Below are 21,961 nucleotides of genomic sequence, written 5' to 3' on the forward strand. Positions count from 1 at the left end.
GGTAGAGATGTTTTATTATGAAGTGGAGATACGGGTTTTTTTTTTGTTTTTTGTTTTTTTAAAACTCACATCACTCTGTTATTGGTCAAATTAGTCATACAATCAACTGGGTCATTCCATCATTGGATGACTTGAATAATTTTTTTTTTTTTTTAAATACAGCAGGTTCTTATTAGTCATGCATTTTATACACATCAGTGTATACATGTCAATCCCAATCGCCCAATTCATCACACCCCCACCCCCACCCCCTGCCGCTTTCCCCCCCTTGGTGTCCATATGTTTGTTCTCTACATCTGTGTCTCTATTTCTGCCCTGCAAACTCATTCATCTGTACCATTTTTCTAGGTTCCACATATATGCGTTAATATACAACATTTGTTTTTCTCTTTCTGACTTAACTTCACTCTGTGTGACAGTCTCTAGATCCATCCATGTCTCTACAAATGACCCAATTTCGTTCCTTTTTATGGCTGAGTAATATTCCATTGTATATATATGTACCACATCTTCTTTATCCATTCGTCTGTTGATGGGCATTTAGGTTGCTTGCATGACCTGGCTATTATAAATAGAGCTGCCATGAACATTGGGGTGCATGTGTCTTTTTGAATTATGGTTTTCTCTGGGTATATGCCCAGTAGTGGGATTGCTGGATCATATGGTAATTCTATTTTTAGATTTTTAAGGAACCTCCATACTGTTCTCTATAGTGGCTATATCAATTTACATTCCCACCAACAGTACAAGAGGGTTCCCTTTTCTCCACACCCTCTCCAGAATTTGTTGTTTGTAGATTTTCTGATGATGCCCATTCTAACTGGTGTGAGGTGATACCTCATTGTAGTTTGGATTTGCATTTCTCTAATAATTAGTGATGTTGAGCAGCTTTTCATGTGCTTCCTGGCCATCTGTATGTCTTCTTTGGAGAAATGTCTATTTAGATCTTCTGCCCATTTTTGGATTGGGTTGTTTGTTTTTTTAATATTGAGCTGCATGAGCTGTTTATATATTTTGGAGATGAATCCTTTGTCCGTTGATTTAAGGTTTCACCCATTTTTCATATATTGGGAATTCATTACTTTTAGGGGAATTTTAAGAAGAGGTTTAGAACACACTTTATTTTTAGGGGAAAGAGTATTCTGAGGTTTATAATTAATTTTTTAAAAAAATTATTTATTTATTTTTGGCTGTGTTGGGTCTTCGTTGCTACGCGCGGGCTTTCTCTAGTTGCAGCGAGCGGGGGCTACTCTAAGTTGTGGTGCGCAGGCTTCTCATTGCGGTGGCTTCTCCTGTTGCTCTAGGCACGCGGGCTTCAGTAGTTGTGGCATGTGGGCTCAGTAGTTGTGGTGCACAGGCTTAGTTGCTCCACGGCACATGGAATCTTCCTGGACCAGGGCTTGAACCTGTGTCCCCTGCATTGGCAGGCGGATTCTTAACCACTGCGCCACCAGGGAAGTCCTATAATTAATTTTTTACAGCCTTTTTGTCTAGTAATTTTACCTCTTAGGAAAGGTTTGAAAACATATAGGTGCTTTTTTCTTGGGACTGCCTGTGGGGGACATCCCAGAGCCTGGAAGGGTGCTTCTGGCATTGTGTGGAGGAGGGTCAGGTTGCTAAATGTCCTACGGTAGATGCGGCAAGAAATACCTTGTCCCAAGTGACATTGGCCCTTTACTGTAAAATACCAATCTAATCTGTAGTTCTTGGGACATTTTGAGTTTGAGTCCTTTTGGGAGGCTCCCCCCCCCTCCCCTCCCTTCCCCTCCCCTCCCCTCCCTTCCCCTCCCCTCCCTTCCCCTCCCTTCCCCTCCCCTCCCCTCCCCTCCCTTCCCCTCCCCTCCCCTCCCCTCCCCTCCCCTCCCCTCCCCTCCCCTCCCCTCCCTTCCCCTCCCCCCCTCCCCTCCCTTCCCCTCCCCTCCCCTCCCCTCCCTTCCCCTCCCTTCCCCTCCCCTCCCCTCCCTTCCCTTCCCCTCCCCTCCCCTCCCCTCCCCTCCCCTCCCCTCCCCTCCCTTCCCCTCCCCTCCCCTCCCCTCCCTCTCCCTTCCCCTCCCCTCCCCTCCCCTCCCCTCCCCTCCCCTCCCTTCCCCTCCCCTCCCCTCCCCTCCCCTCCCCTCCCCTCCCCTCCCCTCCCTCCCTCTTTCCCTCTTTTCTTTACTTCTCTTCTTTTCTTCCTTTTCTTTCTCATTAAAGGATCGAACAATAATCTGCTAACAGATTCGTGCAAAATGGCCTTAGGTGTACCTTTGATTGAGTATGGCACAGAAATGACAGGGCCCCTCTTGCCTCCTCTGAGTGCAGGGGTATACGTAGTATAAAGAGGTGGGCCAGGACTTACTTTGCTGGGCCCATGCATTGTCTTAAAAACTGGGACATTTCACAGGAGTTCCTTGTTGGGTGGGGGCAGTGTATTAACAGCTGAGACAGGTCAGGGGACAGACAGCAGGATTGCCTGCTTTTCCCTGAGGCCAGGCAGCCCTAGTGTGTGTGTCTGCCTGGGGGCCTTGATCACTTGGAGCTGAGAGCCCTGAAGCCGGGCACGTGCTCTGCCCCTCCCGCCGTCTCGCCAGCACTGAGGCTGAGTGCCAGCACCATCCTCACACTCCAGGGCTAAGCAGTCTTTCTTTATTTTGCAGTCCTTGTGCTTTTATCAAATGCAGGAGAATGCAGGCCAGAACTAGGACTGTTTTCATTCATCTGTGTTCCCTATGTGGCCCCAGAAGGAATTTGAGTCTGTGGTCCTCTCCCCCCAGCCCCTGGCGCCCCAGACATGTACCCTGTGCTCACACACAGCCCCAGCACCCATCCTCTGGTGTTCGCAGACCAGGTGCGGCCCAGAGCCTGTTTCTGTAAATAAAGTTTACTGGAACAAAGCCACGTCCACTCAGTGACATCTCATCTTGCAGTCGGTTCTGCTCTCCTTTGACAAGAGTTGAGTCATTGCAGTAGAGACCACACGACCTGCAACGCTTCAACTGTTTACTTACTATCTTTATAGAATCCTTTTATAGGGAAAGATTGCTGGCTCCTGGTGTAGACTGAGGTGTTCCGGAAGTGAACGAACAAGCCTGTCTATTTCTCGTTAAGCCGGCCTGTGGAAGAAGCAGGGAGTGTGAACATGTGTGCTCACAGCTTGCAGTTAATCTCATAGCAACACGGGGTGTAACCTGCTTGCCTTACTAGCAGGCTGGGAACGCACCTTGTGCATGTGAGGGAGAAAAATCATAAACTCATTCTACCTGAAAGGATTTGCCTTTCCTTTTTTAAATGTTCCGTATTTGTTATCAGATTATTTTTACGGAGCTGGAAACACAAGCAGTAGAGAAGGCAGGTATCTGATTGACAAGGCGATTACCAGGCAGCTAGTTCTCAGCAACAGCTGCTGTTTCGGGAAAGGATGAAACTCCTGAAAAGAGTAAGGGACAACCTGGCCCTCCCTCCTCATGGTCCTCCCAGGAACGCCCACCCCTGGCCAGGGGAGGGTAGGGGGCAGGGACAGGGGGCGGGGGAAGCTTCTCAAGTGACAATGCCCCGGCTTCTATTAGATGGAAAGGACTTAGGTTGCCGGCTAGGGAGCTGAGCTGTCATATTCGATTCTTCTAGTTTCATTTAGGTCTTAATGACTCTTCCTATCCTATTATTAACTTACTGAAAGGAAGTTGGGCCCTGAAATACAGCTTACAGCTATCTTGCAAAAGCCACAAAGCATCCTGGAAGACCCCACTCAGGTTAGAAATAGTTCTGCTTGCTTGCTATGTGCAGTTTATCTTTCAATGGGTGTTCCTCCCCCTCCCCCTCGCCCCCCTTAACATTCTCCCCCATAGAAACTCAAACAACCATTTTCCTAGGCAGATAGCAGATCCTCTACATGGATGGCTGTCAACTGAAGGCAGTTTTGCCCCCGCCCAGGGACATTGGGCAATGTCTGGAGACATTCTTGGTTGTCATAATTTTGTGCATGGGGGGTAGGGGGGCTGCCACCGGCATCTAGCCAAGGATGATGCTATAGGACAGCTCCCTGCAACAAAGAATTTTCTGGCCCAAGATGTCATATGAATTGAGAACTCCTTGCTCTAGATGCTGTTATCTTTTTATGTCCCCTCTATTCTGTTTCTAGCTGTCTTCCGAATTTTCAGATTTTTTTTTTTCCTCTCCAGCTTTTTGCATTAAGCAGAAGTTATTTTTATTTTTAAAAAAGTTTTATTGGAGTATAGTTGATTTACAATGTTCTGTTAGTTTCAGGTGTACAGCAAAGTGAATCAGTTCTGCATATACATATATCCACTCTTTTTTAGATTCTTTTCCCATATAGGCCATTACGGAGTATTGAGTAGAGAGTTCCCTGTGCTGTACGGTAGGTCCTTATTAGTTATCTATTTTATATATAGTAGTAGTGTGCATATGTCAATCCCAATCTCCCAATTTATCGCCCTCCGCCCCTTACCCCCTGGTAACCATAAGTTTGTTTAAGCAGAAGTTATTTTGGATTTCAGAGAATGTTCTGTGAGGGGTCACTTAATCATCAGAGTCTCTTCTGCATCCAGCATCATCTTTTGTGGGGCACAGGGATGAGAGAAAGTGCTCGGAGACCTGGGTGGGAGTCCTTGCTCTGGGCTTGGGGGTCAGATAAGTCTTTTTAACCTAGTTTTCTCATCTGTCTAGTAAGACTAAGTGGTCTCTCCCCTGAGTACCTCTCTGGGTGATGGTGAGGACAAAATGCAGATGGCGTGTGTGACAGTATGTTGAAAAACGTAACGTGGAAGGAATAGCGTAACGATGATGTTAATTCTCTGGAAACCAAGGAGAGCGCTCTATTTTAAATGTTGAACTGAAACAGGGCAGTAACCAGGCTCAAGAATTGTGCAATTGCCCTTACAAGTCGTAGCTGTTTTCTCAGTAGAAATGAGAGTCGGGAGGCTTAGAAGGATTGGTTCACAAAGATCTGCTAAATAAGCATCTGTGAGGCTCTTTATCAAGGAAGGTGGAAGTAGCAGGCATTTTGAGAACATTAAAACTTCATAATAAAAACCAGGAGCGAGACGGGTGCCTGCAATCTTTTTTTTTTTAAATTTATTTATTTATTTATTTTTGGCTGTGTTGGGTCTTCGTTTCTGTGCAAGGGCTTTCTCTAGTTGTGGCAAGCGGGGGCCACTCTTCATTGCGGTGCGCAGGCCTCTCACCGTCACGGCCTCTCTTGTTGTGGAGCACAGGCTCCAGATGCGCAGGCTCAGCAATCGTGGCTCACGGGCCCAGTCGCTCCGCGGCATGTGGGATCCTCCCAGACCAGGGCTCGAACCCGTGTGCCCTGCATTGGCAGGCAGATTCTCAACCACTGCGCCACCAGGGAAGCCCGGGTGCCTGCAATCTTGGTCACTCTTCCCTGTTATCCTGGGGGTCCTAGTCAGTAAAATAAGGAAAACAGAAAAGTGATGTAAAAATATTAGACACGGACAGACAAAACTAATGTTACTTAGAGATGGTAAGATTTTTAATCAATAAACTACCAGAACTGTTTATATATGAGGTCAGTATTAAAAATCTAACAGCGCTTCTATATACCAACGATAACTTATTTAGAAACTGTAATTGGAAAAGGTCCTATTCACAGCAGCAACAAGAATTATGCAGCCCCTAACCAATATATGAGATCTTTATGGAGGAAACTGTAATGTTTTACTGAAAGACAGGAAAAAGCTTGTCATACAAGGAGGTTTATTCAGAGGTAGGCCCTGTGGTTGTGGCTAAGCTGTTGTCCATGGAATCAAGGCTAAAGTGGGTTGAGTAGCTTTCTCAAGGTCACACAGGTCATTTTGACACTTTATTTACCAGGTCATTTTGACACTTACCGCCAGACTTTCTCATACTTCCTACACAGGATTTCGTATTGGTTTCCAGTAGGCATTTTTCTAACGAGTTTCTTCTGAGAGGTTGTGTGAGTTCGGGGGGTGGCTCTGCTGGATTCTATAATGTATCACTAGGGGACCATTTCTCTTGCTATTTTGGCCGTGAATTGGCCACCCCCCTGTCTCATCTTTCTGCCATTCTTCGTTCGTTCTCAGTAGGAGATGTGGCTTCTCTGCGAACACCAGGACTTAACCATGTTGGAGAATCATGGTTTTAGGAAAGCCTCTTGTTGGCTATTAAGTACTTTATGCATTGGGGGTAGACTTAAAAAAATGAATGATCATTTTTGGTGACTCATTTCCAATGGATCTATTCTCCAAAAGCCTGTTGTTGAAAGACTCCCAGGGCAAATTGCCATACGTTTCTTGGCTTTGTACATTTAGACTTCCATATGTTGGACTTTTAACCGTATTAGCAATATTTGTAATGGTGGCGCTGTGTTAAATGCATACATTATACGATCCCATTTAATTCCAGCCACAATTCAGTGATGTTAGTTATTATCATCTCCATTTTACAGATGAGAAAATTGAAGCTGAGGGGTTAAGAGACTTGCCCTGGGTCATGCAGCTGGTAGAGCTAAATTTGAACCCAGGTGTGCCTGGGTTGTAACCATTGTGCTGTCCTGCTAGGGCTGCCTGTTAACTCTTAGACGCCAGCTTTTCAATCCATGGCCTCTTAAAATACAAGAAAGAAAAATAAATCTTAGTATCTAATGACCCGTAAACTCTGTATTAAGTAGAGTAACCCAAGATAGCTTTTTAATGAATGTGTGAAATGCTCTAATTTTCTTCTGTTGTTATTGATGTATTTGTTCAAATTCCTTTTGAGAATGCACATTTGTTTTGAAACCAAACCTGTCTTTCTTGCCTACATTTCAGTCAGAACTAAGACATGGTCCGTTTTACTATATGAAGCAGCCACTCACCACAGACCCTGTTGATGTTGTACCGCAGGATGGACGAAATGATTTCTACTGCTGGGTTTGTCACCGGGAAGGCCAAGTCCTTTGCTGTGAGCTCTGTCCCCGGGTTTATCACGCTAAGTGTCTGAGACTGACATCGGAACCAGAGGGGGACTGGTTTTGTCCTGAATGTGAGGTTAGTTCCTGCTGAATGAATGCATTGTCTGCCTCGTTTCCTCTCCTTTCTTTTCTTCCTTTTATTTCAAAATTTTCAAATAATCTAAACACAAAGAAAAGAGAAGTTTCTTGCCTTCCATCTGCTCTATCCTGGTCACCCCCTTTTTTGGACCAACATAGGCAACGGCATTAGCACTTCAGCTCTTGGAAAGACAATTGCACTGATTTTTTTTTTTTTTTTCTTTTTTGGCCGCACTGCGTGGCTTGTGGGATCTTAGTTCCCCTAGCAGGGATTGAACCCATGCCCCCGGCAATGGGAGTGTGGAGTCTTAACCACTGGACCGCCAGGAAGGTCCCCTGCACTGAATATTGATTTTGATTCTTCATGGGTCTTTGGATCACTTTGAGATCTGCAGCCTTCTCTGATTCTCCTGTAATGAACATTCCAGAAGTTATAAACTTCTGACACTTTGTATGTTTTGAAAAGATCCCAAGCTGTTTTCTTCCTTCTTGGATGTTGTCTCCTGCTGCATCATTGAATTATCGGCAATAGCCAAGCTGGGAAGACCAGTGTTGGTTGTATGTCCCACGTGGTTGCCATCTGGTGCTTTTATTCACGCGACAACTGTTTCTCCCGTGCCTATGAGGTACTAGGGGTTCAACAGTGAACAAAAAGAGGCCTGAATCCCATTCTTTTCAGGAGAAAAGGACAAAAACCACAATAAAGTTGTATACCGTGTGTTAGAAGAAGAATGTTCTAGAGAAAATGAATTGAAAGTGAGGAATAGGGAGTGAGGGGGGTGCAGAGTGTTTCCATTTTAAATGACGAGGTCCAGGAAGTCCTCTTAAGATTTAGGAAGGACTTGAAGAAGGGAAGGAGTGAGCCGTGGGGCCATGGGAGATGGCCTTCCAGGCTGAGGGGGCTGCAGGTACAGAACCCAAGGGAGAAGCACACGGCATAGTGAAGGGAACGTGCATATTTCATTTGTAGCAAAGCCTGAATGCTCTTCATGAAAACAGTTATCATGGTTTCCACTTTTCTGAGGTGTCTTCTAGTCTCAGCAACTTCCAACTATGATGCTTTTTCAAAATGCTGAAAATAAGAATGTCATCTAGAAAACAAAAACAAATTAAAAACAAAAACAGAGCTTCCCTGGTGGCGCAGTGGTTAAGAATCCGCCTGCCAATGCAGGGGACGCGCATTCGAGCCCTGGTCCAGGAAGATCCCACATGCCGCGGAGCAGCTAAGCCTGTGCGCCACAGCTACTGAGCCTGCGCTCTAGAGCCCGCGAGCCACAACTACTGAAGCCTGCACGCCTAGAGTCCGTGCTCCACAACAAGAGAAGCTACCGCAATGAGAAGCCCGCGCACCACAACGAAGAGTAGCCCCCACTAACCGCAATTAGAGAAAGCCCGCGCGCAGCAACGAAGACCCAACACAGCCATAAATAAATAAATAGATAGATAGATTTATTTAAAAAAACCCAAATAATGTCATCTACAAAATCCTTTAATATGGAATGTCACCTGGATTCAAAGGTATATTGGCATTAGATCTCAAACCCGAGGATGCTTTCTGTGTAGGAATTGGAAAGCTCTCCCAGCTGTCGATAGTGGAGAAAAAAGCAAGCTTTAGGACAGTGTCAGTAGTACTGCTTTTGTGTAGTGGATGGAGCAAAAGAAATCTGTGGAAAGAAAGTAGAGGCCAGGTCAGTATGATGATGACATTTTAATGGTGTTCTGCCCCTAAAATTGCAAAAGGTGGTCACTGGTTTTCTTTGGGTTCCTATAGACAGACAGATTGCTCAGCAATGCCCTCCTGTTCAGAGCCTGACCTCATCCTGCATTTAATGTGGGAACTGGAACCTTCATTTATTTTCTTTTGTCTTGACCTTCCCTTCCCAATTGTTTAATAATTTTGCAGAGAAGATAGTGGCTCAGATAGGATGCTTTTGCTGTAAATAATAGATCTTGATGAAAGGCAGCTGAAACCAGAAAGATTTATTATCGTGTGTAGAAAGAACCCAGAGGCAGGGCTAGGCCAGCGTTTGTTCAGAGCCAGACTCTTTGCATTTCATTGATGAGGCAGTGTGTCCCTCATGGCCGTAAGGTGGCTGCTGGGTTTTATCACGTGTGACTAGATAACAATCCCTCTGAGAGGAGTGTCTCTTCTCAATCCGTTTTTATCAAGCAGAAGACTTTGCCCGTTTTTATCAAGCAGAAGACTTGGGGCTTCCCTGGTGGCGCAGCGGTTGAGAATCTGCCTGCTAATGCAGGGGACACGGGTTCGAGCCCTGGTCCGGGAAGATCCCACATGCCGCGGAGCAGCTAGGCCCGTGAGCCACAACTACTGAGCCTGCGCATCTGGAGCCTGTGCTCCGCAACAAGAGAGGCCACGATAGTGAGAAGCCCGCGCACCGCAATGAAGAGTGGCCCCCGCTTGCCGCAACTAGAGGAAGCCCTCGCACAGAAACGAAGACCCAACACAGCCAAAAAATTAAAAAAAAAAAAAAAAAAAAATTAAAGGTGCTAATTTAAAAAAAAAAAAAAAAGACTTTGCCCATCAGCCTCCAGCTGACACGCCCTTGGCCTCATTGGTCAGGATTGGACCACCAGTCCCCACACAGGAAAGGCTCAAAAATGTTTGGTACTTTCAGTCTGTATTGTGGGAACCGGCCATTGCCAACCAGGAGGATGTGGCCAGGGCTGGGGGAGAAGAGGTGAATGACAGTTGAGCGGGCGACCCAAGTATTGAGTGTGGATAGTTACCTGGAAATGAACTGGAATTCAGACAGACAGGTGTTCTATGTCTAAGATTTAGAGTCCTGAATTTCCTCCAGTGGTGAATTGGTGAGGTGGTCAACTGGGAAGACCAGCTCTTTCTGGCCCTGGTAGCTAAGCAGTGAGATCCGTGCATCACGGACTGATTTCAGCTTATGAGCGCCTCTTATGTTGCCCTTTTTCTCAACAACCAACCAGACACGCCTGGAAGTTCCTTTTGGAGGATCCGGAGATCTGAAGAATGGAAATGAAATCCAAATTAATTGGAGAAAACTTTTCTCAGCTCTCCCTACACAGATGGTTCAAGAGTGTTTCCTGATAGCATCTGAATTTACTATTTCTGTTGTTGCTGCTACCTAAGGATTCCGAAGCTCTTAGATCAAGTACCAGATTTACGTAGCAGAATCTGGTGTCAGACATGTCTTTGACGGGAATTTCTCTTACAAAGTGACATTTATTTCACACAGAGATAGACAGCTAGACTGCTCCATGGGTAATTTGCCGGAATGTCCTGAGTGGGTTCACATCAGTGGTGACGGAGAATGAAGTCATTTTTATTATTAGTTCACTACCATCCCTTGGATTCTTTCTACAGGGAAGACTGTCCCTTTCCAACCGTGATGTCATTGAATTAATGCCTTGTCAGTTTCCTGAAAGACAGCCCAGAACCTTAAGAGGATCAAGGAAAGTGGCTGATTCATTGTGTGAAGAGATTACCCTGAAACCATCAGTGGCCTTTCATGTCCTATTCTTGAAAACCAAGGTTATAGCAATGATGATTTTTCAGGTCCTTGCCTACCCCACCCTTTGTTCAGATTATATTGTCTACATGAGCTAAAAACAGTTCTTAATGAGGTAATCGATGGATCAGTGTGCTTCTTAATTTTTATCCACTAATCCAGCACCCAGGTGAAGTAGATTGGAGTGCTCATCAAGCGAAACAACTGGTCTCATTTAGATGGGAATTAATTTTTTACGTGTGAACTTACTGGAAAATTAGGAGGAAAGGGAAATGAGTACATGGGATCGTAATTTTTTTTTTTCTAACTGGATATTTGTGTGATTTTGATTTGTAGAAGATTACAGTAGCAGAATGCATCGAGACTCAGAGTAAAGCCATGACAATGCTCACCATTGAACAGTTATCCTACCTGCTCAAGTTTGCCATTCAGAAAATGAAACAGCCAGGGGTAAGATGACACTTCCTCTTGTTATAAGTGTGAATGAGAATAGTGACCTTTGTTCTGTTACCATTTTTGTTCCTTGTAGTTGCCTTAGCTTTTCAGACACCTGTGCTTATTACTCTTTGGGTCTTGCGTGCCCAGATTCAGATACCTGTAAATTAAATTGCACAATGGCATTAAGTTAATTCTCAAAAGTGAGCACTTTGTGAGACCAAGGAGTTTAATCAGGAAGTGACATACATTAGAAAGCTGGTGGGGATTTAAAATTCTGAGTGGTTGCGAAGTGAAACCTCAGACCGCATCGGGTAAGGAGGAGTTAGTAGAATTCCATTTCAATGAGAGAGCTGAGTACAACCCAGTTTCTTTGTAATCAAGGCCTAATGGTGGAACCTTCAGGTAAAACTCAACCAGTGAGATTCCTGTAAAGGGTGAGAATTTTGAAACGGGATTTGATGTACAGCCTTTGCCCTTTAAGGACAATCTGTATGTGAAAGCAGGCCTGCCATGCTCAGCTGGCAAGTGGTGTACTTCTCCGTGGTTTCCCGCCCAGAAGTCCCAGTCATATCACCGTAGCTGTGATGGTGGTTTTGTAGTTTTTTGTGACAGGTTTCAGAAAGACGGCAGTAAAATACCTTGTTTTTAAAAATAATATGTTATGACAAGATAATCAACATGTTATGACATTTTTCCTGTCGACACTTGGGTTCTTGGGTAGGGTTCTTTTCTGATTTACACAAAGGCACCGTATGGGCTAGTGGTGACCCTTTGTGAAACTCTTCAGAGTTTGCTTTCTAAGTCAAATAAATGTATGAAATGTAGATTCTGAGTGCTTTTAGTAGCCATTGTGGTTTCATTTCTTTAAAAAAAGTAGAACCTTTAGTTTTGAGATTATATTCTGAAATTTGATATCACAATAAAAAAAATTCAGAGCATGCCAGTTGGGGGTTGCTAAATTGAGAACCTGTCTCTTTCACAAAATCTCTGTCAATGGAAGCAAAAGTATATAGCCTAAGTTTTGCAAAAAAACAAACTTTGACAAGAAGAATTGATTCATGTAGATTTGTCAACACTGTGGAATTATAAACCAAAAAGAAAAATCAAAGAAGGTGTTAATTTCTTATGTAAATTGTTTGTTTACAAAATCAGAACAGAAAGTTGCTGATTTTTGTGGAAGCATCCTTTTAACTTAAAATGACCAAACTGATTCTGGATGAGAGAGAGCTTGGATGACTGCAAATGGTAATCCGTTCAGATGCCTTGCTTGAGCATAATTTGGTGTTTAATGAAATCTTTTAGATTTTTTTTAATTGATAAGTAAATAGTACCCATCAACAAACCAGGCCTTGCATTTTGAACTGATTCTTACTCCATAAGAAAGTGGATCAAGATACAAAACCTTTACACAGTCCCTGCTTTGTTTTGTTTCTGGGGTTTTTTTTTTTTTTTTTTTTTTTTTGCTGTGACACGTGGCCTGTGGGATCTTAGTTCCCTGACCAGGGATCGAACGCGCACCCCCTGCATTGGAAGCACAGAGTCTTAACCACTGGACTGCCAGGGAAGTCCCCACACAGTCTCTGCTTTGAAAGTAATTTGGCTTCTCAAAGGAGGAGCAAAACCTCACTAAAATTTCCGCCCATGTGTAAGATATCTGTTGGCACTTCAGGGGAACTTTATTTGGTGTGTCATCTCTAGGTGTAGCCAAATTTCACCCCCAGTCAGTTTTGATTATGGGCATTTTCAATGTGTAGATAAGCCTCCTTCAGAATTCAGGTCTCAAGTAACTGATAGCGTGTTCTTGTCCATCTTAATTGAAGAGGCCTGGACCTTTTACTTGAGTATGTACTGAAAACAAAACAAATGACAAAACTGGAACACAGCTGGACCCATGATGATTGATAACCAGGCAGAATTTGAAGATGAACCAGTTTGGAGCTTCTCAAGGGCCTATTTTGTAGAAAGTTTTACAACTGTATTTTCTGGAAAGTTGTCTCGGTTTTAAAGCACATTGCTGGTATTAATGCTTGGTCTTCCATAGCAGTGATGGGTTTGTGTATGTGCATCTTTTCTTTTATAGACAGATGCATTCCAGAAGCCCGTTCCGTTGGAACAGCATCCCGACTATGCGGAATACATCTTCCATCCCATGGACCTTTGTACATTGGAAAAGGTTGGCTTCCATCAGAAAGCCAATTGTCAAGATGATTAAAGATCCTCCCTCGCTTCCCGTGCTCCATCTCGAGTTAGATGGTTCTGTGCCATTTTTATTTGGATGGAAGAACTCTCGTTCCCCTAACTTCTTCTGTAACATTTTCCCAAGGATTGCAGTGGGTGTTGAAATCCACTGCTTAGCTCCAAATAGTATTATACTTCTGCTGGTGATTCTAGCTTTTTATCTGAGAAAGTCACAGCTTCTAAGAATTAGTGATTTGGTTGATTTGAGCCTTACCCTTCCCTTTCTTTTGGAGGTACTAATAAGAGCAGCAGGAAGGAAGGAGAGAAAATTAAGTGTCTGGGAGATCTTCATGTTAGCAGTGAATGAGTGCCTTCTTAGATCTTGACTTATTTCACTGATAAGGGTATTTCTTTAATGCCTGAAAGTGTTTTTAAAGGTTCAAACTAAAATTCCATGCTGAAAAATTACACATGTAACATTTTAGATTGTGTATGTCATCCTGGTGCTGATTTTCAAATTGCTGGCACCAAAATATGGTTAAAGAAAAGCACGGATGAGGAGAAAACATTACTTTATATTGTACGCATTGATGATCTCCAAAACAGTAAATCCAGCCTGCTTTGGAAAATTGCACACACCCTTACGGTATTAAACAAAAGAAGGAATTCCAAAAAGACAAGGTTGGAATCCTAGCTTCCTAAATTATCAGCTTTGGAACTTTGATTAGTTCCTTTAACATTACCATACCTTAGTTTCCCTGTCGGTAAAATGGGGATAGTGACTGCTTCCTTGAGTTTTCAATTGTGAGGCTTACGTGAGGCTGTACAATTAATAATAAATATGTAAATATATAAAATATCCTGGTTTGGTGGAAGAAGCTGCTTGATAGATGACAGTGCTCTAAGATGAGAAAATTCAAGTCAGTGTGGTGAATTCAGTGAATGCATTTTTATAGAGTTATAGATCTCAACTATAATAGCATCTTGGGAAATGAGTAGAAGCATTAATTAATTTGGCAAATGACTGCTAAGAAAATTATGTGGGGACGCAGGTGTTACTGGTTGTGGCTTATGGAGACTCACTGGTGATTATTTTCCGTGGCTTTTCTTCCCAGAACGCTAAAAAGAAAATGTATGGCTGCACAGAAGCCTTCCTGGCTGATGCAAAATGGATTTTGCACAACTGCATCATTTATAATGGGGGTGAGTGGATTAGATGACTCTTAAGAATGAGAGTATTGCTGTGTGTGTTGCCCGTTCTCCTGCCCTTCATAAAAAATCAGGCTCTTTTTTCATGCATCAGGGCCAATAGCTGAGAATACTGGTGTATAGATTGCTGACGTGTGTGAACAGGGGGCAGTGAGTACATGCATTTTAAGGTATGAGCTGATGTCCACAGGGCCTTGTGACTATATGATGCTTTTACCTGTCCTTTTAAAAAAACCTTATTTTAATGGAGGAATAATTACATAAAATAAAAAGCACAGATCTTACAGGTACATTCCATGAATTTGACAAATGTGTAACCACCTCTGTAACTACAACCCCAAATAAGATCCTAGAACATTTCTATCACCACATTATATTCCCAGTTGCCCCTCTCCAGTCAATCCACCCTCCTGAAAAGGAACTATTCTGTTTTCTGTAACTAGAGATTAGTTTTACATATTCTAGAATTTCATACCAGTGGAGTCAGAGTGCCCTCTTTTATGCCTGGCTACGTTGACACAGTGTAATATTTTGGGGATTCTTTTTTTTTTTTTTAATTTATTTTTTTATTTTATTTATTTATTTTTGGCTGTGGTGGGTCTTCGTTGCTGCGCGCGGGCTTTCTCTAGTTGTGGCGAGCGGGGGCTACTCCTCGTTGCGGTGCGCGGGCTTCTCATTGTGGTGGCTTCTCTTGTTGCAGAGCATGGGCTCTAGGTACACGGGCTTCCGTAGTTGGGGCTCGCAGGCTCTAGAGCGCAGGCTCAGTAGTTGTGGTGCACGGGCTTCATTACTCTGCGTCATGTAGGAACTTCCTGGACCAGGGCTCGAACCCGTGTCCCCTGCATTGGCAGGCGGATTCTTAACCACTGCGCCACCAGGGAAGCCTTGGGGATTCTTTCATGTTGTGTCTATCAGTGGTTTGTTTCTTTTTATCACTGAGTGGTATCAATATATAGTTTTTATAAATTATTTTATTTATTTATTTTTGGCTGTGTTGGGTCTTCGTTGCTGCGCGCGGGCTTCCTCTAGTTGTGGCGAGCCGGGGCTACTCTTTGTTGCGGTGCGCGGACTTCTCATTGCGGCGGCTTCTCTGGTTGTGGAGCACGGACTCTAGGCACGCGGCCTTCAGTAGTTGTGGCACGCGGGCTCAGTAGTTGTGGCTCGCGGTCTCTAGAGCGCAGGCTCAGTAGTTGTGGCGCAGGGCCTTAGTTGCTCCGCGGCATGTGGGATCTTCCTGGACCAGAGCTCAAACCCGTGTCCCCTGCATTGGCAGGTGGATTCTTAACCACTGCGCCACCAGGGAAGTCCGGTAACAATATTGTATCAACATACAATTTATTCATCCATTCCCTTTGTTGATGTTGATGTTGATGTTGATGGATATTTGGATTGTTTTCAGTTTTTGGCTGTTATGAATAAAGCCAGTGTTTACATTCTTATACAAGTCTTTTTGTGAACACATGCTTTCATTTCTATTGCTAGATCATTGAGTAGGTTTATATTTAAATGTATAAGAAATTTTACCAAACTGTTTTGCAAATTGGTTGTATTATTTTACATTCCTTCTAGCAGTGTATATGAGGATCTTCGTTGCTCCACATCATTGTCAACACTTAGTATTGTCTCTTTTTAATTTTACCTATTCTTGAAGGCATGAAATATTATGTCATGGTGGTTTTGCCTGTCTCTAATGACTAATGGTATTGAGTATCTTTTCATGTGCTTATTAGTCATTTGTATATCATTTGTTGGTGAAACATCTGTTCACATCTTTTGCTCATTTCAAAAATTGGGTTGTTTTTTATTATTGAGTTTTAGGAGTTCTTTATAGTCTGGTTAAAGTTTTGTCAGTTGCATTTTTGTGGGTTAAGCCTTCTGGACAGAATGGAGGAGAGCTCCTGTTAAAATCTCCTCGATGGGCACCTTTCCCATTTTCCTACCCTCTCCCACAATCCTCTGTCTACCTTCTGGCCAAGTAGATCTTTCAGGGTCCTGCCCTGTTCTATTCTTCTTGTCCCCTGCTGGAACACTCTTCCCCTCTTTGCTTTGATGAGTTTTCCTTATCCTTCAGTCTCAGCCTCTCAGTCCTCTGAGGAGCCTTCCTTCGTGACCCAGACCGTACTATGTACTCTTGTTAAGGGCTCTCACAGTAACTGTACTTCCCCATGGCAGCACTTTATCACACTTTCTGGATGGTGTTTTTTTTTTAATTTGAGTTGCTCACCAGGATGTGAGCTCTTTAGGGGCAGATGCCAAACTTGTTTCCTGTATACCCTTGGGCCTAGCGTAGACTGTTGTTAGCTGATGTTTGAGGAAAGATATATGAATGGATGGCTATCTGCTTAAAGTACATGTTTTGCATTATTAACTCAGTAGCAGGGTTGGGGTGCAGGGAGGAGAGAAAGAGAGCTACCCTAGACATGGAGAATTTGTGTAAAGGTTATGAACTCAAATATATAGAAAGGACAGTAAGATCATATAAACAAGTGATGAGCTCAGGTAGCAGAAAAATAGCATAAACCAGGATGACCACTGGCTGTGGGGAGAGCGAGTGACCGTGGAGAATAGAGAACTCCTACCTGGTCTGGAGGGGTATCTCCCCTGGGCACTCCAGTGGTTTATTGGATACAGAGTTCTTAGATCTTCTGAGTTTTCAAGACAAGCCAGAAATCTAGGTATTTGTGTGTGTGCGTATGAAATCTTTTTGCCACCAAATTTACAATTTCTAAAAATTGTCATAATGTTCGAAGAAAACACGGCTTTTTGACCATCTTGTTCTCTGGTTTAGTGTAAAGGTTCAGGGTTAAGAGTTAGACCTGGGGCCATATCCTCAACTCGTTAGCTAAGTGATCTCATATAAGTGATGACTCCTGAGCCTTGGTTTACTCTTTGGTGAAATGAGAACATTCATGCCTGCTTCCTAATAAGGCTTTTTGAAGAGTTAACAAGAAAATGTATTTCAAAGCACCAGGAACACTAGAGTTACTCAATTAAATGTCTTCTTTCTCCTGTACTATTCTTGGGTTGGGGTCTGTGACAATGGGCAGAAGAAGGCTCCTTTTCACTAATTTGAGCCTTGAGAATATAAAAGCATCTTTCAAATATTAATTCATGAGCTGTCGGAAACCAACACAAATTGTTATGTTTCAGAGAAGATGACATCTAAGTACCAAAGATTGGTTCATGGGAAAAGTCACCTAATCTGAACTGATGTTAGAAGCCAGAAATGTATGGTTTTTAACCTTTAAAAGGTTAATCCTGGAAGAAAGCAAGTTAAAATGGTATAAGTGGAAGTATGATCCCAAGGCTGGGTATTTCTGTGTTTCCATTTGAATTAATCCTATTTTCTTATTCCCTCAGGAAATCACAAATTGACGCAAATAGCGAAAGTAGTCATCAAAATCTGCGAGCATGAGGTATGTGTTTCCTACTGTCCCCTTTTAAGTGTACCTAGAATGAAGGCTTGGGGTGATTGAAGTTTCCATTTGTGGAATCTCCCAGTGGGTAGCTCTAGTTATTTTGGAATTTGTTGAGGCACAGATAGCGCCCCTCTCTTCAAGGAAGTAAAAGCAACAGATATGCCATAATGTGTTATAAATCAGCACCCTAATCTTAGATCTAAGAGAGATGGGATTTTTCAACCTTGAGTCGTGGTCCAGCACTGCACATCCTGAGTTTTCTGGGCCAAATAGAGTTTATGATTTCTTTGCCCCACAATCTGTGGCATCCCCTCAGGTCTCTTTCAGTCTTCTTGTAGAAGGTATTTGGGTTTTGACATTATTTGCAGGAAAGGTCCTGTGTTTCTCTGAGAGTGGCCCAGGTGTCCTGGAAAAATACCCCGTAGTTTTGATGGTGTGGATGAAATGCAGCTCCTGGGCTGGGTGCCCTGAGGCTCTAGTGGTTATAGGACAGGCTGATGGCAGAAGTGGTACAGGGGAGCTTTCTTTGTTAGATCCCTGTTGTGAGCACAAAAAAACTGAGATGTAATGGCCTTCAGCCTGTCTGCACTCTCATCTATCCCTCCATTCATTTGTAAAGAAAACATTTGGATATCTTAGGATATGTCCATGTCTATATATTTGTATAGAGAGAGTTTTATAATCTACATTTTTCACTCTGAGCGTTTTCCTAGGTAATTAAACACAGAGGAAGAATAGAATTTATCATGGCTGTTCTGATGATTTATTTCCTTAGTATAATTGTTAGAAATGCAACTACTAGGTCTGAGGCTATCAACATGGCTTTGGGTAGATATCTCTTGATTGTTTTCTGGAAATGCTACAGCGTTACTTATACAATGACCTGGAGTGAACAAATGTGGTGGTTTTTCTGTGTCGTTTGCAATGTTGGAAGTTCCAATTTGAAAACTGTTTGTGTATATATGTTTTTGTCCCAGTGTGATCAGTAAAAAACAGTGGCATCTCACTGTGATTGTGATTTTGATTTCTTTGATCCAAGTGGTGATGGACTGTTTTTTGATATGGTTGTTGGCGACTTGGAGTTGTCTCTGGGCGAGTTGTTCAGTTGTTTCTGCCTTGAGGATTCGTTTCCCTTGATCTGGGTGCTGAAGCCTAGACTTTTAATTGGTGGGTTGTCATAATGTAGAATTTATTGAACCCAGATGCTGTTTGTCTGGCATTCTGAACCTACCTGTTGGCAACATAGTGCTGCTTTGTGGGCCCCAATGCCGGGGCTGTCCTGGACTTGATGTTGCCGCTTTGTTCTACCCAGTACCTTTGGAATAGCCCAGAAGGAGAGTGGGTAGAAGGAAGAAATATGGTCCACCACTCACTCATTCATTCATTCACTCATTTATTCATTGCCCTCAGTCGGTCAGTCCATTATAATTAGTAATTACTATAAAATTATTAATAATCATTAATTGAGCACCTGCTATGTGTCTGGCACCTTGTCACTTGAAATGCTTTACATTTATCTCATCTAATTTTTATAATAATTCTGTTTGGTAGGTACTGCTTTCATCCCCATTCTATGAGGTGAGGAAATGGACGCTTAGACAGTATAAGCAACTTTTCCTAAAGTTCTAGAGTTAGGATGTAGTGGAGTCTGAATTTAGATCCAAGAAGGGAGCTTCCAGGGCCCTTAGTTCTAAGTCATGACGTTTCTCTGGGGGAACGCACTTTCTCAAGAGAGAGGACGGTCAGTTACAGAATTTTCAGTTATCCGTGAAAATAAAATAGAGTAACGTGGTATTAATTAATTGCTGTGGATGGTGTGATTAGAGATATATAGAATTGAGCATGGCAAGCAGAGGCCAGAGTCGAGGGAAGGGATTGGGGAGCTCAGACAGGTAGACTGAGGCCAGACCACGCATGGCCTTGAAGGAACTGACCAGGTGTTTATTTATTTATCTAAATTTATTTATTTATTTATTTATGACTGCGTTGGGTCTTCGTTGCTGCGTGTGGGCTTTCTCTAGTTGTGGCGAGTGGGGGCTACTCTTCGTTGTGGTGCGTGGGCTTCTCATTGCCGTGGCTTCCCTTGTTGCGGAGCACGGGCTCTAGGCACACGAGCTTCAGTAGTTGTGGCACGCAGGCTCAGTAGTTGTGGCTTGTGGGCTCTAGAGCGCAGGCTCAGCAGTTGTGGTGCACAGGCGTAGTTGCTCCGCGGCATGTGGGATCCTCCTGGACTAGGGCTTGAACCCATGTCCCCTGCATTGGCAGGTGGATTCGCAACCACTGCACCACCAGGGAAGCCCTGACCAGGTGCTTAGATTTCATTGTTAGTTTCTCAACCTCGGCACTACTGACATTTGAGGCCAGAGACATCTTTGTTGAAGGAACTGTCCTTGTACCATCATAGACTCCAGTCTCAACTGTCCACCCCCAGTTGTGATGACCGATGACCAGAAATATCTCCAGTTATGCCAAGTGTCCCTGGAAGGGTTAAACTGTCCCAGTAGAGAACCACTGGTCTAAGGAGAGGGACCAGATGGGATCTGTGTTTGTAGAAGGTGGCATTGGCTGCTCTGTGTGGGGAATGGACCAAGCTTGGGAAGCTGGGAGACATGGTCCAGCGAGAGAGGATGGCAACTGGGGCTAGGTGGGCAAGTCGGGGCTGGTGAGAAATAGTTGGATTGATGTCCAGGGTGTTCCCCACTGTGGGACTTAGGTAAGCTAATCTTACCTGCCAGTATTATCATGCATTTCTTGAGGGCCTGCAGATAATAAGGCCCCTAGGAATGACACATTCTAACACATTTTTGCTTTACAGATGAATGAAATCGAAGTTTGTCCAGAGTGTTATCTAGCTGCTTGCCAAAAACGAGATAACTGGTTTTGTGAGCCTTGTGTAAGTTGGATTTCCTTTCCTTTTTTTGTTTTCTGAACTCTATGCCTTTGGTGACCCAGGACAGCTTTCTCCAGGTGGCTTATTGGATGAAACTTTGGATGAAGTTTTAAAATAATTTTCTTACTGAAAATTAAGTTAGGGCAGAATGGGAGTAATCCAGGTGGGATAAACCTCTTTGGCTGAAAGGTCATGTGCCAGAGGTAGCGTCCCGATTTACTGGGTTTATTAGCCCTCGAAAACAGCAGGATGCAGCGTGAAAAGAAGCTCATCAGAGAGGAGAGACATGCCAAAGTCATGCAGATGATGACCCGAGTTGTGTTAAAGGAGTATGTTACTTACAAATCATGTTGGGTCTATTTTAAGAGGTTTGGAAATCCTTCCCAGGGTTAACTCCATGGTCTCTCTAAATCATGGTTCTTGAGGCTGGGATTGGGGTGGGGAGAGAAAGTCACCCTAGTTGTCCCCATGGATCTGTATTTTCCAAACTGATGTTCTGCAGAGAAGTGTGTCGTTGGGGTGAGCTGGGAGGATGGGGGTGTGGGGGGAGGGTATTGGGCCGCAAGATTGGGCAAGTAGAGTTGAGAATCAAAACATAGGTTGTCTTTTCCTGCCTTTTGAGATGGACATCTGAATCATTAAGGCCCTGAGTAGCTCTCGGTAAAGAATAAAGTTAGCTAATGCCGTCCCTTATTATATGCTGGGTGTAAGGTGCATTCAACCCTCCAGCTTAACAGAGGGTGTAGGTATTACTGTCCCTGTGTTGCCCAGAAAGGTACAGTCTCTTGTTCGCTGCCACCCGGGCAAGAGCGGCACAGCCAGAGTCCAAGCCTGGTTTTGGTCAGTGCTCACTTCTTCTTGGTTTCCCCATTTAACCCCATTCCCAGCCTTGCCCAGGCTTACTGGCTGCACATCTAGGGACTGCCACTTGGGGAGACCCTGCTGGAAATTGTTCGCTTTCATTCTGTGGCCTGTATCACCTCTGCCTTAGCTTAACCTCACCCACCGAGCTTTATGTGTGCATCTTGCTGTCGAATACATACAAACGCTGGATTTTGTTTTTCTTTTCCTAGAGCAATCCACATCCTTTGGTTTGGGCAAAACTGAAGGGGTTTCCATTCTGGCCTGCGAAAGCTCTGAGGGATAAAGATGGGCAGGTTGATGCCCGTTTCTTTGGACAACACGACAGGTGGGAGTTAAACACAGGCTTCAAACGCGTAGCTGTGACTGAACCTTTGATCCTGTCAGTGAATACAAGAAGGGGCGGTGGGTACGGCTATTATTTTATTGTCTTGATACCAGCCAGTGATCTTGTACTTTA

General features: G+C 43.8%; 1 protein-coding gene across 16 annotated transcripts in view; it reads left to right on the plus strand.

The window, feature by feature from the left end:
- Positions 1-21,961, plus strand: part of ZMYND8 (zinc finger MYND-type containing 8) — a 130,453-nt gene that overhangs the window by 43,005 nt on the left and 65,487 nt on the right. For 13 of the 16 annotated variants that reach the window (XM_068565303.1, XM_068565312.1, XM_068565306.1 and 10 more), the window contains 7 exons: positions 6,786-7,004; positions 10,843-10,956; positions 13,025-13,117; positions 14,238-14,325; positions 17,692-17,747; positions 20,566-20,643; positions 21,714-21,829. In XM_068565303.1, coding sequence (XP_068421404.1) covers positions 6,786-7,004; positions 10,843-10,956; positions 13,025-13,117; positions 14,238-14,325; positions 17,692-17,747; positions 20,566-20,643; positions 21,714-21,829 — 764 coding nt within the window. The remainder of the gene's footprint in view (positions 1-6,785; positions 7,005-10,842; positions 10,957-13,024; positions 13,118-14,237; positions 14,326-17,691; positions 17,748-20,565; positions 20,644-21,713; positions 21,830-21,961) is intronic. The other 3 variants (XM_068565314.1, XM_068565315.1, XM_068565317.1) reach the window with 1 other exon arrangement.

Source organism: Eschrichtius robustus, chromosome 16, assembly GCF_028021215.1.
Source record: "Eschrichtius robustus isolate mEscRob2 chromosome 16, mEscRob2.pri, whole genome shotgun sequence".
NCBI lineage: Eukaryota > Metazoa > Chordata > Mammalia > Artiodactyla > Eschrichtiidae > Eschrichtius > Eschrichtius robustus.